At 44.3% G+C, this 21,927-nt stretch overlaps 1 protein-coding gene across 1 annotated transcript in view; it reads right to left on the bottom strand.

The window, feature by feature from the left end:
- SNX11 (sorting nexin 11) overlaps nucleotides 1-21,927 on the bottom strand; it is a 65,131-nt gene that overhangs the window by 24,483 nt on the left and 18,721 nt on the right. The window contains exons 2-5 of the mRNA XM_082271336.1: nucleotides 17,488-17,542; nucleotides 7,823-7,909; nucleotides 7,568-7,668; nucleotides 987-1,085 (exon numbers count right to left, since the gene is read on the bottom strand). Coding sequence (XP_082127462.1) covers nucleotides 987-1,085; nucleotides 7,568-7,668; nucleotides 7,823-7,909; nucleotides 17,488-17,499 — 299 coding nt within the window. The 5' untranslated portion in view covers nucleotides 17,500-17,542. The remainder of the gene's footprint in view (nucleotides 1-986; nucleotides 1,086-7,567; nucleotides 7,669-7,822; nucleotides 7,910-17,487; nucleotides 17,543-21,927) is intronic.

Here is a 21,927-nt window from a genome sequence, read left to right as displayed (position 1 = left end):
CAGAAGCAGTGCAGCATTTTTACCACACCATCCCAGAAAATGTGCAATGGCGGAACTCCACTGGCAGGCTAAACAGGTTTAGGTGGGACTTTTCAGGGGTACCAAGAGTATACCATAAATGCAGATGCACTTCTAAATGCGGAACCACATTTTTTGTTAATGGGAAGCCAATGTTTTACTTTAAAGGATTTCACCTTTTGGAACATGTTACATGTTTCCCTCATATTTAGGGTGGAACATGTAACATGTTCCAACTCCTGCTGTCAATTGCGCTGATCTCCCCCGCTCTATGACAATGAACAGGTGTTCTTCTCCCTCCACCAGCTGTCAGTTTTTTGAAAAGAACATGGCCATGAAGGCCATGCCCAGCACAGCCGCATCATTTATTCATAGTTTCCTGTGAATGAGCGAACTACAACTACAGCCAGCCATTGCAGCTGACAGCTTGTAGTTTCCAATGAACTGCAAGGGCGCTGGGTAGCGCCTTCGTAGTTTGATTCTCCCTGCTCTCAAGTAACTACCTGCCCATACAAGGTACAGGAAGATAGCCATCTTGAGAGTCTGCAGGAGCCCTGCCTTGCACCCATGATCTGCTGATCACATGTGTAATGGTATGCAGCCCCCTTAAAAATAAAACAAATGCACATTTTTTTTACCTGCAAAAAAAATGTGCATTATTTTTTATGAAAAGGTAAATGTATCCTTCAATAACTAAACAGTACTAAAAGTCTATATTACTATTTGGTCTAAAACTTCCTCCTCTGCGACATCACTAGGCTTCTTCATATTTCAGCACTTCAAACTTGTGAAAATAACAAAAAGGTGAGAACTGTATGTTAAGCACCAAAATTTTTAAGTGTAAATATTTTACTGAAGACACCTAAATGTTTTGAACATATTTTTGTAGGGACATTTGAGACACCCGAGGTTAGAGCTTTTGTGCTGCAAAAGTGTCCTTTCTGCTTGAAATATGTATATAGACTTACTGTTCAAGGAACTGCTGAAGACCTTGTCTCCTTTTTTCAATAAAGTCATCAGTGCATCCCATATAAAAAGGAACTTTTCCTGGCAATGCAGGAACAGGCCTACAAAAAAGAGGAGTAAGAGAAATACGTAAATTAGAATCAGAAAATGTTAGAAAAAAAAAAAAAAAAAAAAAAAAAAAAAAAACACACACACACACGATCAGTCCAGGTCACCTTCTTCCATTACTCCATGGTCCAGTTCTGATTCTAATGTGCCCCATTTTAGGTGATTTTGAGTATGGACACGGGTCACCCTGACCAGTTTGCCACAATGCTGCCACATATGCAACAAACTGTGAAGCACTGTGTATTCCGATACCTTTCAATCGGAACCAGCATTAACCTTTTCAGCAATTTGAGCGACAGTAGCAGACTACACAGGGCAGGCTTCTCTCCCACGTGCAATAACAAGCTACATCAGAGCCATATTCCACAGCCACCTGGATAGGAACAGCCTGGTCCTTGGTGTTAAACAAATGTGTGTGTCCTAAGACCAGGATCCATTTGTCCCACAATGAAAAAATGCACTGCAGATTCCTTGAATAGAAATGGGCCTACAGAACAACCTCAAAAAAGGCCACTATCAGACCAAAGACACCAATGTTCAAGTGGAGAGTCGCAGAGTTCCTGGATGGGAGTGCATAAACGTAAATTGTAATTTCACTTTTTCACAAAAATTAAAGGTCTACGAATATCTTACACCCTCCACACCTCCCTGGTCCCTGCTGCACTTGCCTTTCTGAGTGACGAGTGGTCATTGCCACCGCAGCCGGTGAAGCGGCCCATGGATTTAAAAGCACCGTTCATGTTCCCGTTCTTTTTTTTAGGGCTTTCAAAACAGGTCAGAGCGATTCCGATTGGTCAAGGTGGTCTTGATGCAAGACCCCTACAATGGAAATCATCCCAGTGCAGAGGATAGACTGCAAGATAGGGGTGAGCAAAGTGATGCAGGAGCAGTGTACAAAACTCGTGAACACCACACCACTTGCATCCAAGCATTGGGACTGTAAAGGTCAGTAAGAAACCAGTCTAATGAAAAGTTGGGGTGCACCTTCATGTAAGGAAAGGCATGTAGGCAGAATTGGCAGACTTAGAATGTCAATCTTTCAGGTGAAAGGACAGCCAAGCTTTGGGCTGGGGCTCAACATAACAGTTGAGGGCAAAGTGAAGAAAAAGAGATGCTTCTGAGCTGGGAGAGATGACCTGTGAGTCTTCTGCTGGGTATGGTGGGCACTGCAATGCCTGGCAGCATCCTTGATGATAGCATCCACTGTAGTCCCTACCAAAGGGAACAAATATTTCAGTCTGTCATCATTGGGATTTCTAAATGAAAGAACATTCTTAGCCAGAATGGTAAGAACCTTACTACCTAGTCCAAACTCCTTAGCACATTACTGATGAAAGTAAAACAAACCCTAACACCTGATTTTCTCCTGATTTTTCTATTGTAAAGGCAAACTAGCCCAATTAAAAAAAAATTAGGAAGCTGTGTAAAATCTACATAAAACAGAAAGAAATGAATTTCATAAGCCCATATTTTATTCACAATAGAAAACATCAAATGTTTAAAATGAGAAAATTTACAATTTTAGGAAAACCATAAGGTCATTTTTAAATTGATGGCAGCAACACCTCTCAAAAATAGTTGAGACAGGGCAACAAAAAGCTGGCAAAGTGAGTGATACTAACAAGGAAGAGCTGAAATAATATTTTGAAACTAATTAGGTTCATTGAAAACCGGTCAGTAACGTGATTGGGTATAAAAAGAGATCATAGGCCCCTTTTACACTGGCTTTCCGATCCGGTCCGCCTGTCAGTTTTTCAGGTGGACCTGATTGGATGCTCCATGCAGCCCTATGAAACAGTGGATGTCAGTGGAGACATCTCCGCTGACATATGCTGCTATCTGATCCAGTTAGTGAAATCCAGACGGATGGAAACCCTATTTTACATCCGTCTGGAGTATCAGATCGGATAAAAAACGGACAGGCGGTCCGTTTTCATCCGATCTCCCATAGAGGAGAGAGGGGCTCTGACAGGTCTGTCTCTGCAAAGTACGTGGAGACAAAGCAGTCATCCGCTTGCTCAGCGGGGATAGGCGAACCACTCCCCACTTAGCAAACGGGAGTCTTGTCGGGCACACCGCCCATGTGAAAGGGGCCTTAAAAAAGTCAGAGTGTCTCAGAAGTAAATGTGGGCAGAAGTACACCAATCTGTGAAAAGTTGCTTCCAACATTTGTCAAACAATTTCAGAATAATGTTCCTCAATGTAAAAATTACAATCACTTGAAATATTATCTACAGTGCATATCATCAAAGGATTCTGAGAAGCTAGAGAAATCTCTGTGTTCAAGGGACAAGGCTGAAACATAATATTGGATGCCCTTGATCCAAAAATGTCACCGTCTTCTCTGGGCCAAAGCTCATTTCAAATGGTCTGTTGTAAAGTAGAAAACTGTTCTGTGGTCAGATAAATCGAAATTTGACATGGTTTCTGGTACCCATGGGCACGGCATCCTCCGGACTAAAAAGAAGAGTGACCTTTTTTTTTGATTACTTCTCAGTTCAAAAGCCTGCACCTCTGAAGGTATGGGGGTGCATTAGTGCATATGGAACAGGCAGGTTGCACATCTGGAAAGGCACCATCAATGATGGAAGATATATCCAGGTTTTAGAGCAGGGGTGGGGAACCTCCGGCCCGCGGGCCGCATGCGGCCCGCACGATTCTTCTGTCCGGCCCGCACAATCGTTGCGATCCGCCCCCCCGTGCTGCTGTGTCAGAAGGAGCCGATGGCTCCGTTCTGACACTGTGGGTGGACCCGAGGCGCAGCAGAGCAGTGCACCTCGAGCCCGCTCATTTGTGTGACAATAGCGAATGAAAATTCGCTACTGTCTCACAGATCCGCCTCCTCCTCGGCCAATCTCATTGGCCGAGGAGGAGGAGGGAGGCGGGACGCAGGAGGACTCGAAGAGAGGAAGCCGCCCGCCGCTACAACAGGTAAGTTAAGAGCACTGGGGCTTGGCACGCTGTTCACTCTGCATTGTGGTCATTGAAAGGGGGCATGTTGTGGTCACTCCGCATTGAAAGGGGGCACGCTCTGGGCACTCGCATTGAAAGGGGGCACTCCGCATTGAAAGGGGGCACGCTCTGGGCACTCCGCATTGAAAGGGGGCACTCCGCATTGAAAGGGGGCACGCCCCATTGAAAGGGGGCACGCCCCATTAAAAGGGGGCACGCTCTGGGCACTCCGCATTGAAAGGGGGCACTCCGCATTGAAAGGGGGCACGCTCTGGGCACTCCGCATTGAAAGGGGGCACACTCTGGGCACTCCGCATTGAAAGGGGGCACGCATTGGGCACTCCGCATTGAAAGGGGGCACGCATTGGGCACTCCGCATTGAAAGGGGGCACGCATTGGGCACTCCGCATTGAAAGGGGGCACGCATTGGGCACTCCGCATTGAAAGGGGGCACGCATTGGGCACTCCGCATTGAAAGGGGGCACGCATTGGGCACTCCGCATTGAAAGGGGGCACGCATTGGGCACTCCGCATTGAAAGTGGCACTCCGCATTGAAAGGGGGGCACGCTGTGGGCACTCCGCATTGAAAGGGGGGCACGCTGTGGGCACTCCGCATTGAAAGGGGGGCACGCTGTGGTCACTCTGCATTGAAAGGGGGCATGCTGTGGTCACTCTGCATTGAAAGGGGGCATGCTGTGGTCACTCTGCATTGAAAGGGGGCATGCTGTGGTCACTCTGCATTGAAAGGGGGGCACGCTGTGGTCACTCTGCATTGAAAGGGGGCATGCTGTGGTCACTCTGCATTGAAAGGGGGCATGCTGTGGTCACTCTGCATTGAAAGGGGGCATGCTGTGGTCACTCTGCATTGAAAGGGGGCATGCTGTGGTCACTCTGCATTGAAAGGGGGCATGCTGTGGTCACTCTGCATTGAAAGGGGGCATGCTGTGGTCACTCTGCATTGAAAGGGGGCATGCTGTGGTCACTCTGCATTGAAAGGGGGCACGCTGTGGTCACTCTGCATTGAAAGGGGGCATGCTGTGGTCAGTCTGCATTGAAAGAGGGCACACTATACCTTGATTACTGAAGGACCCGTTCACACTTTTGTGACCTCAAAGTCACACAATTTTTTACAGCGTTTTTTGCCGCAAAGCAATGCCTATTACATTTATGCTTACATTTTGTGCAGCCCCCGAATGATGTTACAAAAATCCAAATGGCCCTTGGTAGAAAAAAGGTTCCCCACCCCTGTTTTAGAGTAACACATTCTCTCAGCTAGACCACATTTTTTTTTTTTTTAAGGTAAGTACTTCCATATCCCATCAGGACAATGCTAACAGCATAATGAATCTATGGCAACAGCATAGCTTCATAGTAGAAAAGTTCAGGTGCTTAACTGGCCTGCCTACAGTCCAGGCCTTTCACCAATTGAAAATGTTTGGCGCATCTTGAAAACAATAAATAAGACAAAGACAACCCGGGACTGTTGTTTTAAATCAGGCATGAATGGGACAACATTTCTCTCCCAAAACTCCTGCAACAGTTCTCTTCAGTTCCCAGTCATTTATAGAGTGTTGTTAAAATAAAATGGGACACTATATTGTGGTAAACATGGCCTGGCCTTGTCCCAACTTTTTTGAGACGTGTTGCTGCTATTGATTTCAAAATTACCTAATATTTTCCTAAAATGGTACATTTCCTCAGTTTAAACATTTGATATAATTTCTTACATAGCCAGAACACACTATGTAAGTGTATGTGGAAAACAAAGCTTCTAAATACCATTTTTGAAGAAAGATGCAGTTCGGTCATGTGACTCCCAGCCGCTCTCTGCCCCCCTCTAAAGGCAACAGCGGGAAGAGCGAAGTTGCCAGCACAGCAGTTACGTGATCTCGGCTTCTCCTGCTGTAGCCCTGGATTGGACTAGAAGAAGAGAAGCTGGGAGTCACGTGAACGGCCTGAAGATATCTGATATCTGCAAAAATGGTATTTAGAAGCTTAGTTTTCCAGATACACTTACATAGTGTGTTATAGCTGAATACAAGAGAGGGGTTGGCAACACATCGCAATCCAAGGTTACAAAATTAAATTTATCTTTTTTATTTTTGTACTCTCTACAATATATTTTATCCTTTTTATTTTCTTTCACAATTCTTTGGGGGGGGGGGGGGGGGTGCCTTAGTTGCACTGCAGATGAATGAACAGAAGACACTGGCCCCTTCCCTACTCTCCATCCTGACACATCCCCCATAGCAGCCGGTGGTAGAGGTGAAGAGGGAAGCTCAGAGAGTACACAAGAGGCCCCAGAAAGCAGGGGAAATCCGGGGGGGGGGGGGGGGTTAATGAAGCAGCTAAAAGCCCTGGAAGAGAGAGGAAGAGAAGCAGGTTTCAGCTACTTCATGGAGAGAAATAAAGGAAGATTGGTGCCACACTGATCATCCCCAACTGTCAGATTCCCCCTGCTGCAGGAGATACCAGGAGCCTCTCATTGGGCCCTTACTGGCCCCAGGCCTTTAGGCAGTGCCGAATGGCTAGTCCCACCATTCTAGGCCTATATCAAAAGGTAGGGGACTGGAGCTGCAGCTCCAATAGGCCCTTTGTTAATCCGGCCCAGAGTGGTCCTTTATGTATTTTGAAGGCAAATGTGAACAGTGTTATGCTTTTGCACAATTTGTAAATTTTTTTTCCCCAATTTCCAACATGCTTGGGAGGTATAAATTGCCTAAAATGGAGGCATGCTTTAAAAAACATAAGCAACTTATCGATGGAAACCATTTTGCTGGGGTATACTGGTAAGAAGTCAAGCCGGCGAAGGCAGTGTATTTTGACATGTACCACCTACCTAAAAACCGTTGCTGACAAAGTACACCCTTTCATGGTAACAGTATTTCCTGATGACAGTGGCCTCATTCAGCAGAATAATTATCCCTGCTATGCTGCACAAATGGATTAAGAAAGGTTTGAGGAACACAACAAATCTGAGGTGTTGTCTTGGCCTCCAAATTTTCCAGATCCCAATCCAACTGAGCATCTATGGGATGTTCTGAAAATATAAGCCCGATCCAGGGTGGCCCACCTCGTAACTTGCAGATCATAAAAGCATCTGCTACAGACTGCTTGGTGCCAGACACCACAAAATACCTTCAGAGTCTAGTGGAGTCCATGCCTCCACGGGTCAAGATGGTTTGGTGGCAAAAGGGGGACCTACTCATTAGGTGGGTAGTCATACAATTATGGCTGACCTATGCATGTTATTACTAACTCAGGGCAGGCTTCCTAATGGTGACAACTGTGGAACATGCCTGTGCTGTGGGTAACGGCATGACCATCTATATTAACCACTAGAAATGCATGTGACACAGGAGAGCATTTAGGTAACAAGGACAATGTATTGTCCCATCATAACAGGCAGTGTCTACATAGTGTCAAGTACCAGAAACAGATATCAGAATTTAACATCTTGCAGCTCCTATAAGTCCCTTTGTCCACATGTATAAAGGGCTATACAAGGGGCAAACTACTCACACTAGGCCAGCATATTTCTGCAGCTGTTTCTTTAACCAATCAAACTCCTTGTAACGTCTTCTCACGCAGGATGTCTTGGCAGTGAAAGCCTTGCTGTTGGTCTAAGAAAAGACAAAACCAGACTTTTAATTACTCTAAATTTTACAAATCAGATTTTTTTTGAATGAAGATAATCGGTTCACCTATTTTTGGAACTACAAATCTCAGAACAGACTTAAATATAGAGGGACAGCAGTTGGCAAATCTCTTACTCACGTGAAGGAATATTTTATAATCCACATAGGATGTCCATGACCCTTCATTCTGCAGTCTAGGATCCTGGACGCGTACGGTGATAAATTCCTACAAACAGAAAAGACCACAAGTGTGCTTACTGGAGAAGTGACAGGGAGTTCAGATAATGACAGCAGATATATTTCTCATACTGTAAGTACACAAATCAAGCAAAAGGGGCAATTTGCTGATGTACCACAATCTATCTTATTCATTCAGGAAGGGTAAGAAATTGTATAACTGACAAATATAGCACACTATCGTGATCTGTTCTTTTATGGACATATTTATTAACGCGGTAGTATACTCAAATGTTTTTACTTTTACCTACAGGTAAGCCTATAATAAGACTTACCTGTAGGTACAATTAACCACTTAAGCCCCAGAGGATTTGGCTGCTCAAAGACCAGGGCCTATTTTGCGATTCGGCACTGCGTGACTGACAATTGCGTGGTCGTGCGGCGCTGTACCAAAATGAAATTGGCGTCCATTTTTCCCCACAAACAGCTTTCTTTTGGTGGTATTTGATCACCTGTGCTATTTTTACTTTTAGCGCTATAAACAAAAAAAAAAAAAGAGCGACAATTTTGAAAAAATAATATTTTTCACATTTTTTTTTATATGAAATTCCCCCCCAAAAAATGTAAAAATCAAAATTTAACATTTTAGGCCAATTTGTTTTCTGCTACATATGTTTGGTAAAAAAAATAAAAAAAAATTGCAATAAGCGTATTTTGATTGGTTTGCGCAAAAGTAACTACGGGAAAGATTTAGGTCGTTTTTATTGTTTTTTTTTTTTTTTTACCGGTAATGGCAGCAATCTGCGATTTTTTTTTTGTGGGACTGGGACATTGCGGCGGACAGATCGGACCCTTGACTGACATTTATGACACTTTTGGGGTTACCAGTGACATTACTACAGTAATCAGTGCTATAAATATGCACCGTTACTGTTAAAATGACACTAGCAGGGAAGGGGTTAACTTTATTGGTGATCAGTGGGTTAAATGTATCCCTAGTGGCGTGATTCTAACTGTGGGGGGCGTGGCTTGTGATGTAACCAGAGACATACGATCCTACATAGCAGGATCGTATGATCTCTGCAGTTACACCAGGGAGAATGACAGACGGCTGTGTTTACATCAGCCACCTGCCTTTCTCCCTCTCCAGCGGGAGATCGGGAGTGACCGGCGGACATAGGAGCCGTCGGTCACTCACGCTGGGATGTTAGTGAACGAGCGGGAGCGAGCCTCGAGTGGCGCGCGCTCGCCCCCTAGAGGCTCGTGGGCGAGCGAGGTAGCCCTACGTTGTTTTGCCTGTAGGGGACTGACTGCCGCAGCAAATAGTCGTGCGGCGGTCGGCAAGTGGTTAATATCTCTTAAACCTGCACAGTTTTGGAGATATTTGCCCTGCATGCAGTCGCTGACACTAGCGGCGCATGCGCTCTGAAGGTCCAGCGGACCATCAGAGTTCCTTGCCAGCTACTTTCTGGAAAGGGACTCCCGCGCACATGCGCGGGAGTGACGTCATGGCGGCTCCAGCCACTCACAGCGCTGGAGCCGCCGAACCCGGAAGAGACGCCGAGGGAGCATGACAGCTCCCACAGCGTTGTCCGGGCGTCCGTGTCGGGGCTTCGTTTTAAGGTAAGTTTTTCCTTATTCCTTATGCCTTTGTCTTGCAGGGTTTGGTTTTTTTTTTTTTGTTTGTTTTTTTGCCAGTATACAACCGCTTTAAGGTGATACAGCTTAGTACAATTTGTATAGTAACACTGTTGTGAAAGAGGGATATGGCTGTATTAAACTCCCAAAAAAATGTAATATATTTCAGCTTACCAGTATTTAGATGTGATGGCTGCATTAGTTTCCTTTTTAGGCTTTGTTCTTTTATTTTCACCTGGTGATCTGGTCAGTAAGTCTGTTATTTTTTAATTTCCTTAAAAGGGGGCACCTGTGACACGGAGGCGCAGGCAGAGTTCCCTCGCTAAAACAATGCAGGAGGCCCACACATTAATGGTGGCAAGACTCATTAAAAATGTGGGGGCCCAGCCGCAATTGCACGGATCCTCAGCCCGGCAGTTGCCCAAAAGAAGAGTGGGGGCTTCAGCTACACGCACTGGGGCCGCCCCCTTAACAGGGGCGCCCGACTCGGCCTCATGGCCTAGTAGGCCGCAAGCCGCGACCTAAATTTTTTTAAAATTTTTTTGAGGGCGCCAGGACACGAGCCCCAGCGGATCTGACCACCTAGGGGCAGCAGAGGGGAAGGCGGATGCCCAAACGGGAGGCAGTGGCTTCAGAAAACCCTCACAGGGACCGCCTCACATAGGTTCAGCAGAGTATGCCGCAAAACCGTGGCCTAAATTTTTGGTCGGATCCGCCCGTGTGGGGCGCGTGCCTGCGGATGGAAAAAACATCCGCTCCCCCAGCCCAACAACTACTGCAGGGAGCTCAGAGGACATCCTGCCCTAGTCACCAACCCCCAGGATGGCAGGGAACCCTGCTCAACCCCTCGTTGTGCACCAGGAAAACCCAGTCAGCAGCAACTCCAACTGGACCCCCTTAAGAGCAACCAGCTCATCACCTCACCTCACACCGGGAGGACGAGGGGGGGGGGGGGGGACCCACAGTAATGGACATTTAAGAGGGACTGGGGGGGGAAAGGAGGGGGATCCGACAATCCTAGGGAAGGGCCCATGTCCACCCCAAAACAGGGTGGGCAACGCTCCAGACAGGACACTGCTCCATTGTAATGTGGGTGCTGTTGGCCTGAAGGAAACACTGAGACTCAGGCCGAAGCCAGTTGGTATGCGTCCACGCGAGACGTTTACTTTGCAGGCCAGCCCCTGTCCAGTGGGGCTATGTCACGGCTGACCTAGTGCGGAGCTGCGGTCTGCACGCACCTGCTGGCCGGACCCTAAGGATCTATATTATCCAGTTCTTCACCCAGTCCAGCACTTGATTGTAGTTCTCACAGAAACAAAAGAATAAAAGAGGAAAAAAATTCCAATTATAATGAAAAAATTGCCAGGACCAGAGATCCCAGCAAGGAACTAGGGCCTTACTCCTGACTAGGCAGAAAAAAACTGAGTACCTATAGCTGAGAGTGGAGGTATACCCCCTGGGTATGCCCATAGGCGTAGTCAAACTTTTTCCTGCCTAGCGTCCTACTCCTGTAGGGGGCAGTACCCAATGATTAATAAGAATCAAGAGCTGTGTCCATCAATGAATGAAAGAGAAACTTAGCGTGCTGGGGAATGGAGGGCCAAGAGGCACCATATCCCATATAAATTAGAAATCAAAAACGAAAACACAGCGGGACAGCAACAACTACTTCACAGTTATATAGGGTAAATACAATCTCATTTTATTATAAATAGAAAAAGTTAAAATGGCATTAAAATATGTATAAAAAAAAAAAAAAAAACAACAACAGCAGCACAAAAAGCGATGCGGTTTTGAACAGCAGTGGAGCAGCTTCCGCTGGAAATTATTCACTGTATAGGCTTCCCCAGGAGTTTTATGAATTCTGCGTATTACTGGTACTATAGATAAATGAACAAACAATACTTAAGAGGATATGGACATAATATATATGTATCAGTTTTTTCAATACCATCACCTACCATTACAAACAAACAAATCAATCATATTAGGAAATCAGGCCTACCAGAATTCTCAAGAAATAAAATGTGCTCTATCCACCGTGCCTCAGGTTCCCGTAGGAAGAAGGTCAGACCACTGAGGTTTTAGGTAGGCCCGATTTCCCAAAACGAATAATTTGTGGTTTCTAATGGTGGTTATTTTATTGAAATAACTGTGATACATCTATATTACTGTATGTCATTATCACTTTTGTAAGTATGGTTTGTTCTTTTATCTATAGTACTAGCAATACACAACATTCGTAAGCCTCCTGAGGAAGCCTAAATGGTGAAACACCTAGAGCGGAAGCTGCTGCACTGCTGTTCAAAACTGCATAACCCTATGTGGTAATTTTTATTTATACATGTTTTAATGAGATTTTAACTTTTTGTACTTAAATGAGATTGTATTAGCCCTAAATAACTGAAGTAGTTGTTGCTGGCACCTTAACCACTAAGGACCAAGCCTATATCAGTATTTTTTGCTAGAAATTTACTTAGAACCCCCAAGCTTTATATATTTTTTTAGCAAAGACTCTGGAGAATAATATAGCGGTTGTTGCAATATTTTTTGTCACGTGGTATTTGCGCAGCGGTCTTTCAAACACCATTTTTTTTAACCACTTGCCGACCGCTCACTGGAGCTCTACTGCGGCAAAGTGGTTAGTTCCCGTCCAGTGACGTAGACCTACGTCGCTGGACTCCTCCCCTTGTGGGCGGCGCTCGCGTGCCGCCGGAGGCTCGCTCCCACTGTATTCAGTCGCAGCGGGAGTCGGGCCAGGGGAGGAGCGGCGGCGATCGCCGCCACTCTTCCCCGATCGTCGGGGAATAGAGTTTGGAGATCCGCCCGCTTGTGTAAACAAAGCGGGCAGATCTCCTAAGTGACAGACAGTGACAGATTGCAGGGTTCAGCGTAGCTGAACCTGCGATCTGTCCCTGTGTCATTCAGTCACCTCCCCCCACACACGTTAGTAAGCACCAGGCATACATTAACCCCTCCCTCTCCAATAAAATTAACCCCTTCCCTGCCAGTGTAATTTTTACAGTAACAGTGCATATTTATAGCACTGATTACTGTAGTAATGTCACTGGTAACCCCAAAAGTGTCAAAATGTCAGTCAAGGGTCCGATCTGTCCGCCGCAATGTCGCAGTCCCGCAAAAAAAAAAAAAAAAAAAGAAGACAGAAATTTTTCCCTTAGTTAGTAAACGCAATAACTTTTGCGCAAACCAATCAAAATACGCTTATTGTGATTATTTTTTACCAAACATAGGTAGCAGAAAACAAATTGGCCAAAAATGTAATAAAATTTTGATTTTTACATTTTTTGGGGGGGAATTTCATATAAAAAAAAAATGTGAAAAATATTGTTATTTTTTCAAAATTTACGCTCTTTTTTTGTTTATGGCGCAAAAAGTAAAAATCGCACAGGTGATCAAATACCACCAAAAGAAAGCTCTGTTTGTGGGAAAAAAAAAGACGTAAATTTCGTTTGGGTACGGCGTCACACGACCGCGCAATTGTCAGTTAAAGTCGCACAGTGCCGAATCGCAACAAGTGGCCTAGACGTAAGACAGCAAAATCCTCCGGTGGTAAAGTGGTTAAATAAATACATTTCACTGAATTAAAAAAAAATAAATAAATAACCAGTAAAGTTAGCCCAATTTTTTTGTATATTGTGAAGGATGATGTCACGCAAAATAGATACCTAACATGTTACGGTTTAAAATTGTGCACACTCGTAGAATGGCGACAAACTACGGTACTTCAAAATCTCCATAGGCGACACTTTAAAAAATATTAACGGTTACCAATTTAGAGTTACAGAGGAAGTCTTTTTTCTAGAATTATTGCTCTCACTCTGACGATCGCAGTGATACCTCACATGTGTAATTTGAATACAGTTTTCGACGCTTACATTTTTGGAAGGCGGGAGAAGAATGTCTCCTCCTGCTCGCTGGGATAATGGCCGAGCGGCTGCTGAGCTGCATCCACTGTTCTCTTCTGAACGCCGACCGCTGGCTCTAAAAAAACGGTACAAAGCTGCAGGCATCATCCCAGTACAACCACTTCTGCAAGCCGATGTACAGGTACATCGATATACGGAAGTGGTTAAAGTCCTTCTGTGTTTGAATTTTTGATTTATCCTTTAATTGTTAGCCAAGTTCATCCAAGTCTGCTAGTGCATCTAACACTACCATCCTTCCAGACTGAAAAAGCAGCTGTCCCAGGGTGTTTCCTATACTCCTCCAGTGCAGTGGAGACACCCTAAAGCTGGCCATACAAGGCCTATAGCAGAAGGGGGAGAGTGGGTATACCAACTAGGACTGCCAATAGGCGTAGCAAAGTCTTTTTTCTGCCTAGTGTCCTACTCCTGTAGGAGGCAATATAAGCCTATGGTTCTGAATACCAGAGAGCTGTGTCCATCAATGAACAAAAGAGAAATAAGGCTTTCAACAGTTAAATGCAGTACAGGCTACTGGGTTACAAACAAGGTAGGTTTGTTCCTAACTTGAATTTGTATTGAAGTTGGAACAGGTACATTTTTTTAAGTGGAACACCAGCCAAAAAAGTGTAGGATTTGGATAGCATAGGAAAGGGTTAACTGGCCTTGCAGTGATGTCTGATTGCTGACAGGTGATAAGTGGCGTGGCAGCATGATATGCAGAAAGATGGCAGCATGATGAGCAGCAAGATGGACGCCTAGCGCTTTCCGGGGACCAGCGTGACTTCGCGTTGCCCCTGTTCTTATGTACAAGTCGTATGTTTGTAACTCGGGGACTGCCTGTAGTAGAGTTTAAAGTTTAAGGGATACCTTTTATTGGATTACAATTTAAAGCCCAAATCCAGGAAAAGGGTTAAATGCTCATTAGGTCTAACAGGCACTTAGGATTTTTGGTTTACCTATGAAATCTTTTTCATGGTGTACTTCAAATGACAGGGTTTCTTCTTATTTAGGTTTACTTGGGTTATGCTGCCACCTACAGGTGAACGAACACTGGCCAAAATAAGGCAAGATTGCCTATCCAGGCATAACTCCTTCCAGCACAGCCTCAATTTAGTAGCAAGCACTGAACAACACAAAGTGGGGAGGGATCCCCGAGTCCTGCGATGTACTCAATGCAAAGTATTTTTACAGGAAAACCGAACATCCTAATTTCTTAATTGCACAGTACAGGACACAGGGTTTCTTCTTATACATGATAACTTGGGATGTCAAAAAAAGGCTGCATAAGGGGCTTAGGCCGCAAAAGCAAAAAGTAAAAAACAAACAGAACAGGAAAAACCTCCACCACAAGGCCACCTGCAGGACCTTCCACTCAAAACTGGTGTCCGCAGGGGTATAAATATCTACCCGATAATGGGGTAAAAGTGTGAACAGAGGTCAGGGTACAAGCCTTGTTACCTTGAACATCTGAAGCTTGATGCTGAATTACTCAGGAAACACTGGCACTTCTGGTAGAATAAGCCTCGACTGGAAAAGGAGGAACTTAAAGCAGTAGTAAACACTGCTTGGGGACTTGTACCTATATAAAAGCCTGGCAACCTTACAGGTTATCCCTCTTTGCAGCAGCGTCTGGGAACCGCCCCATTGGGCCCCAAATTGGAGGCGACCGATCTAGATAAAGCCCTTCCTTTTCACACAGGATTGTATGGAACAGGCAGACATTGGCAAATTCATAGCTAAATGGACAAAGAAATGGGGGATTTGCCTCATCAGTGAAGGAGGAAAAATGACCGGTTTGCTAAATTTTATAACAAACTATGAAAGTTTGGTCAGAGCCACCCCCCCCCCCCGGCCCACTTTGCCCCCATGTTGAGGGCATGTGGCCTGGTATGGTTCAGGAGGAAGGGGGGGGGGGGGGGAGGAACCTGCCAGGCTGCATGCTCGGATAAGAGTCTAGAATAGATTTTGGGGCTGACCCCCATGCCATCAGTTCGATCAGTTTTTGACCAATTTGAATTCAAATCGTTATGAAAATTTGGAATTCATTGGACAATAAAAAAAAAAAAAACAAAAAAACAAAACTAAACAAATGTTTCCGTTCAGCACATGTCTAGCAACTTTGCAAATCGCAAACAAAAAGGATCACATTGGTCAAAGTCATAAAGTTGCTCTCATCCAAAGTTGCATCAATTCGCACTGTAAAGTCACAATGGAAATTGCACGATTTTTAAGTCGCACAAAAATGTTCTACCTACATTTTTCTAGATAGTAAAGAGTAACAAAGAAACTGTATTCACCATTCTAGATGCAAGAAGCTTCAACACACAATATATAAACAGGATAACAAGGATGAACGCATTTCATTTTCCAAGGCCAGTCTGAATGGGATTGCTAGCTATAAATTTTTTAGTTATTATACTTTTATACAAAAAACCTTAAGTTGTGAAAGCAAGTAGTTTACGCTGGTTGCGTTTGAGCAAACATCTGCATGGCAAAAAGTAAGCAAAGTAAGTGACCATATTATGGTCCTGAGTAGCCCGATTATGCTTTTCATGGTCTAACTTTCGGTTTTATCTAAAGTGTACTCAGCTGTCACTATATCAGATTTGCTGTCTAATGAGGTCTAAGGGAAGAAGTGTGTGTGTCATCTCCCCAGGCTGTGGCTTGCTCAGGCTCTCTCCTGTCTCATCGGCTGGCTGGGCAGCCAAGTAAAGACGGATTCGGCTTTGATCGGCTGTTTGTGATAGTAACCTGGAAGCGCTGACATGACATGACTTCTGGTTTACTCTGAAACAAATCGGCGTAATTTTTTTTTTTTTAAAGTAAAGTATTAAAAAAACACGGATCTAGTTGTTTTGAATGCTTTTTAAAAGGGCAGAGAAGGGATTTGGGGTCTTAAAGACTCCAGATCCCTCAAGAGTACCAGTCACATCCCTATTGCTGTCACAAAGGAGGTTTGCATTCCTTGTGACAGCAATAATATAATATAATAAAATATATGTTTGACGCCGTTGCATGTTGGGTATCTATTTACCCAGTGAAAAATCAGCTTTTAAATTTTACAAAAAAAAAAAAAAAAAAAGTGTTATGTATTGTGTTTTTTGCATTAAAATTGAAAAAAATAAAAAAAAATTATTTTTAAAAAGCGTTTGAAAAAACTGTTCACGCAAATACTGTGGGACGTAAAAAACTTTAACACCCACCAATTAATTCTCTAGGGCTTTAAAAATGATATAATGTTCAGGTATAGAACTAATTCTCTAACAGAAAATACTGATTTCTACATGAAAGCAAAAAAGTTTTAAAAAAAAGGCCTGGAGCTAAACTGGCCCGCTCCCGTAGACGTCCTATGACGAAACGTACGTAGGGCGGAACCCAACGTCACTTTCGGTCCGCAGCTCGCCTCAGTTTGGAACGCGGAAGCTTCCTCGGCACAGCCTGCACCCGTCTGATTTGATCTGCTGCATACCAATCGTGAGTTACTACTAGCCCTTTAGAAATCCTGCTCTATATGCCACATTAAGAGGTTCGTTTCTCCCCTTTTCACACCCAGATGGGATCCATCGGTCCGCAAGGACGGATTGGGGAAAAGGTTTGAGAAAATTTGATCATACCCTATTTGGCTCCCATATACACCATTTGTTGTAAAAGGGTAAGTGCGACCTCTGGTGGTCAGATTGGAGGTATATCACACAGCAGGTATGCAATAGTAGCCTCACTGCTTTTATCAATTTAAGCACTGCTTTTATCACATTTACCACTACATTAATTTATTGATCTTACCACCTATTTACTGGAAATATTTTACTACATTATTTATTACTTACCATACCTTATACACACCTTTTACTCAATATTTGGCTCAAGTTGTCTACATTTAGCCAGTGACTGGGAATCTTTCACAGGCATAAGATTTATGTTTGCACTATATATCACGCACTAAAGCACTTTTTTCCTCTCTCTCACTCGCATTTTGCACATGCGCTAGGTAGCGCCGTTTCCAACTTCTCACTCCCACATTATAAACTGGTTATTATCTACCTTACACAACCTATAACCTTACCTCATCATCCATGGTATTCTGGAACGACCTGTAACCAGTTTACATGTGGTATCATCTGAAAAAAGACAAATAATGTAAATGTACACAGTTGTCACTTTAAAAAGTTCTTCAGGTGTTACAATGGCACTCCTTTTAGCTAATAAAACAGCAACTCTGTATATAAATGTTATAATGGACCCGTCTTTTTCAATAATGCCATTTATAGGTTACATCTGCCTCTAAAAACGACATAGCCATATGTACGACTGTCACGCCCCCTAGACGCCGGCTCTTCCATACAAGCGGGATGCTGTGGCTCTGCTCTGTGTCTTTGATGTGCCTTATACCAAGTTTTCTTAATGTAAGTGCAATTTTAATAAATCCTTGAATTTAACCATAACGCTATGTGTACTTCATTTCTCTTTTGACATCACGTTTGGAGTTGGTACATATATAGTGGAATATATCTGGTTTCCCTGGACTATGAAGGATACAACCTATCTGGTTTAACATCTAAAGTGTGTATGGCCATTCCATTAGGTTGGAGGCCTTAACCTCTGGTAAGCAGCCACTTTGACATATATACCACGGTTGTATTCCTATCTCTCCTTGGGATTCAAGCCTTCCGCTTTAACATCACCTTTCTGGGACTTTTTTTGATTTGGAAGTCACGAATATCAACTTATGGACTTTTTTGTTCACTCTATCACTTAGTGTTATTTACACCTTATTGTTGATTTTACATTTGTATGGTTCACATCATATGTTTGATAGCGCTGCACTATTTTGTGTCTTATAGTCTTTCATTATTATCCAGCCTTCCTCACACATACAGCATAATATAAATATATATATTACACACACAGCCTCACTCTACCACCCAACCTCCTTCACATAGATAGCCTCACTCTACCACCCAACCTCCTTCACATAGATAGCCTCACTCTACCACCTAACCTCCTTCACATATGCCTCGTTTCCACTGAGCGGATCGGTTCGGGTCGGTTCGGTACACTAATTTGAGTGTTTCCATTATGAAAGTGGCCCATACAACCGAACCAAACCGCACCATTCCTGGTCCTGCTTCAGATGTAGGGCCATAGGAAATGGTACGGTACGGTTAGGGCGGAGCTACTGGCTTAACACAATAGATTCCACTGATTGGCGGACAGGAAAACTTCAGTGCTCACGTCAAATGAAAGAGCAAAACAAACACCTCATTTGGTGTAAACCCCGCATGGTCCCTGGTGGCCCGACTTGCAGTGGAAACGCTCACCTGAATAGACCGGACCTTTCTAACCCTTCCAAACTGTACCGACCCGAACCGCTCCTCTCAGTGGAAACGAGGCAATAGATAGTCTCACTCTACCACCCAACCTCCTTCACATAGATACACATCCCTCTACCACCTAGCCACCCTCATATTGTGAGCCACTGAAGGGCAGGATTGTGGACAGTGTAAACTTGTCATTTAGTTTCTCACCCACACCTGATCAGGGGCTCCAGAAGAAAAGACTTCTGGTCTTCTCTGAATATATCCTGTCCCGGAGCCCAGAAGGTTTTATATAACTTTGGGTGGGAAAAGCTTACATTCTAACTGGTAGCCACACCTCAAACATTAGTCCCAGCCATTTGTAAGCCTTTTTGTATGTGGACTGACTCATGCTCAGAGCTTTCTCTGCTTTGGCAGCCAGCTGCTGGGTGAAAAGGTTGAATGCTGACAGAGCAGCAAACAGGGACAAGAGCTGCTTATTTGTTCTGGGGAAACACATTAGGGGCACCTTGTTAGACAGGAAATGACTGTCAGTTGTCGGCTCAGATATCTAGAGGTTTTAACTTTCAAAACAGAAGTTTATTGAGAACAAATTTCAACAGTACATCATACAAAAAGAAAAGGGGAAAAGAGCAGTGTTCAACTTGGTACAAAAATAGAACAATCATGAGTGAGAGACATTACATGTCTATAACAGCTATTGCATAATAAGCCTACGTAGTGTGAGAAAAAACAAATTGCAATTGTCGGCATAGGATGCTCTGCTTGGTAGCGAGAAGACACGGGTACATTCAATGGTACGGGTACATACAACGGTACGGTTAGTACAGGGTCTTTGCGGTCAGGCCAACGCAGCACAGCACGACAGGCCATTAATCGGAACAGGTATCAGCACTCTCCAGCCATCTACCCCCAAACCTTCTGTATTTTGTTGGACAGCCCCGGTGGCGATAGATCAGTTTTTTATACAATAGGGTGGAATTCACGTCAGCTCTTCATGCCTGAATAGAAGGGAGTTGTGTCTGCATCCACAGCCTGGCTATTAACTTCGGGCACTGAAGAGTATTTCGTGGAAGAATGTAGCAAGGAATTTATCCATTTTAGTGTCAGTGAATAGACCAAGGAGGCATGTTTTTGGGTCCAGCTGAAGTGGTGAGCCCATATGATCGCGTAGAAATGTAATTATTTGTAGCCAGAAAGACTGGATCGGCGGGCACGACTATATCAGGTACAGGAAGGTGCCTGTCTGTGTGTGGCATCTAGGGCAGTTTGAGCTGTAATTAGGACGATAGCGTGAGATTTGCATCGGGATCAAGTAGGCTCTATGTATAATATAAAGATGGGTCAGTCTGTCAGATAGCTTCGGGGAAGAGAGGGCAATCTAGAAACGCGTCCCAGTCCGTCACGTCCAGTGATCCAAGATCCCTTTCCTAGCGCTCTTTAGCCCTGTCAGTCACAATGCTGGCGGATTTAAGGCGTATCTCTAGGTAAATGGCAGATATAAGCTTGGTCGGGTTATCCCCCAAGATAATGTCAAGGACAGTTGTCCTAGATAGGGTAGAGGTGCACGATCCGGAAATAGATAACTAGATGTTTTGATTGTTTTTTTTTTTTGCTATAAACTTGCATTTCTTCTACATTGAAACTGCTACATTGCTGAAAAAATTTCAGCACAAACCTGCTTGGACCGTTCCTGGGTGTCCTCGTCTTCTGTGCGGTTTACCGCTGCTAATACGAGTTAAATTAAAAAGAAAGACTAAAACAATGCATCAAAAAAGGGGCAAGATTCTTAAGAAACCAGCAACTGAACTTATTTTTCAGACCTGTAGATGATGCTCGATTAAAAGAACATCAACCAGTGGTCTAAAACATTTTTAAAATATCTATACTGAATTATAATTACTTGAAGAATTGAGCGATAGTGATTAGTGGGGAAATTCATCATCAGACACTGAAAGTGACGACAGCGACGATTCTGCGACTGAGCTCAGTGATGTGAGAACTTGGTGCTCTATTGGCTGGGGTACGGATCAGGCAGTGCTCCCAAGATTCCCATTTACTGGAGCACCTGGTATGAAAGTTGATGTTAAACACGACAACCCCTTGGCATACTTACAGTTATTTCTGACCGATGAGGTTATTGAAAAAATAGTTACTGAGGCAAAACCGGTACAAAGACAAACAAATAGCTACTCTGCATTGGAAGTTTTCAAGAAGCAGAAAGTGGGAACCAGTGACTAAAGAATGACATTTGGAAATTTCTGGGCCTAATACTTAGGGGGTGGTGGTGAAACCCCCGCAGAAGTGTTATTGGACAAGTAATACATTACCTACCACTCCATTCTTTGGCACTGTCATATCAGAGTACAGATTTTCCCTGATCATGACAATTTTACACTTCAAAAACAACGAAGAATTTGATGAAACTACTCAGCCTGCACAAAAACTAAAGAAAATTTGGGAAGTATCTCAAATGATTCTAAAGAATTTCCAACAGAGCTATGTGCCAGAAAGAGATGAATGTTGAATGGCCTACAAGGGAAGGCTCAGCTGGGTACAATACATTGCATCAAAGAGGGCAGGATTTGGCGTAAAATCCTACATGCTATGCGAATCGTTAACTGGCTATAGGGCTGAACGATAGTCCATGTGATATCGACTATCGTTCTGCGGGCGTGGGCGATATTCATATCGCCGAAGACACGATATTTAGCATTAGGCAGGGAGAAGTCGGGACTTGGGGGGAGGAGGAGGACTCACATTGCTGGCAGCCGACACATCCGTTTTGCTTTCGGCTGTGATCGGAACTCCGCCCCTCCAGCCCGATGCAATCCAGCCCTCCCAGCTCTGCCTCTAGTCTCCAGCCGACCATTACTCCGCCCATTGTCTCTCCTGGGGGGCGCGCACGGGGGCGGGATCAGGCTGTAATGTTTTGTAAATAGATTCAATGGAGAGACAATGGGCGGAGTAATGGTCGGCTGGAGACTAGAGGCAAAGCTGGGAGGGCTGAATTGCATCGGGCTGGAGGGGCGGAGTTCCGATCACAGCCAAAAGCAAGGGGAAACTTGTTTCTTTGGGGAAACCAATATCGACACAACTTCTACCTCCTACCACCACTGTGAGTCCCGACTCTGCCTAATCCACACTGTCAGTGTCTTCTGCATTCCACCCAGAGAAATATTGCGATA

This window comes from Pelophylax lessonae, assembly GCF_965119305.1.
Source record: "Pelophylax lessonae genome assembly, chromosome: 11".
Classification (NCBI taxonomy): domain Eukaryota; kingdom Metazoa; phylum Chordata; class Amphibia; order Anura; family Ranidae; genus Pelophylax; species Pelophylax lessonae.
Note: the sequence above shows the minus strand (reverse complement) of the source record. Positions and strands in the feature narration are given on the sequence as shown.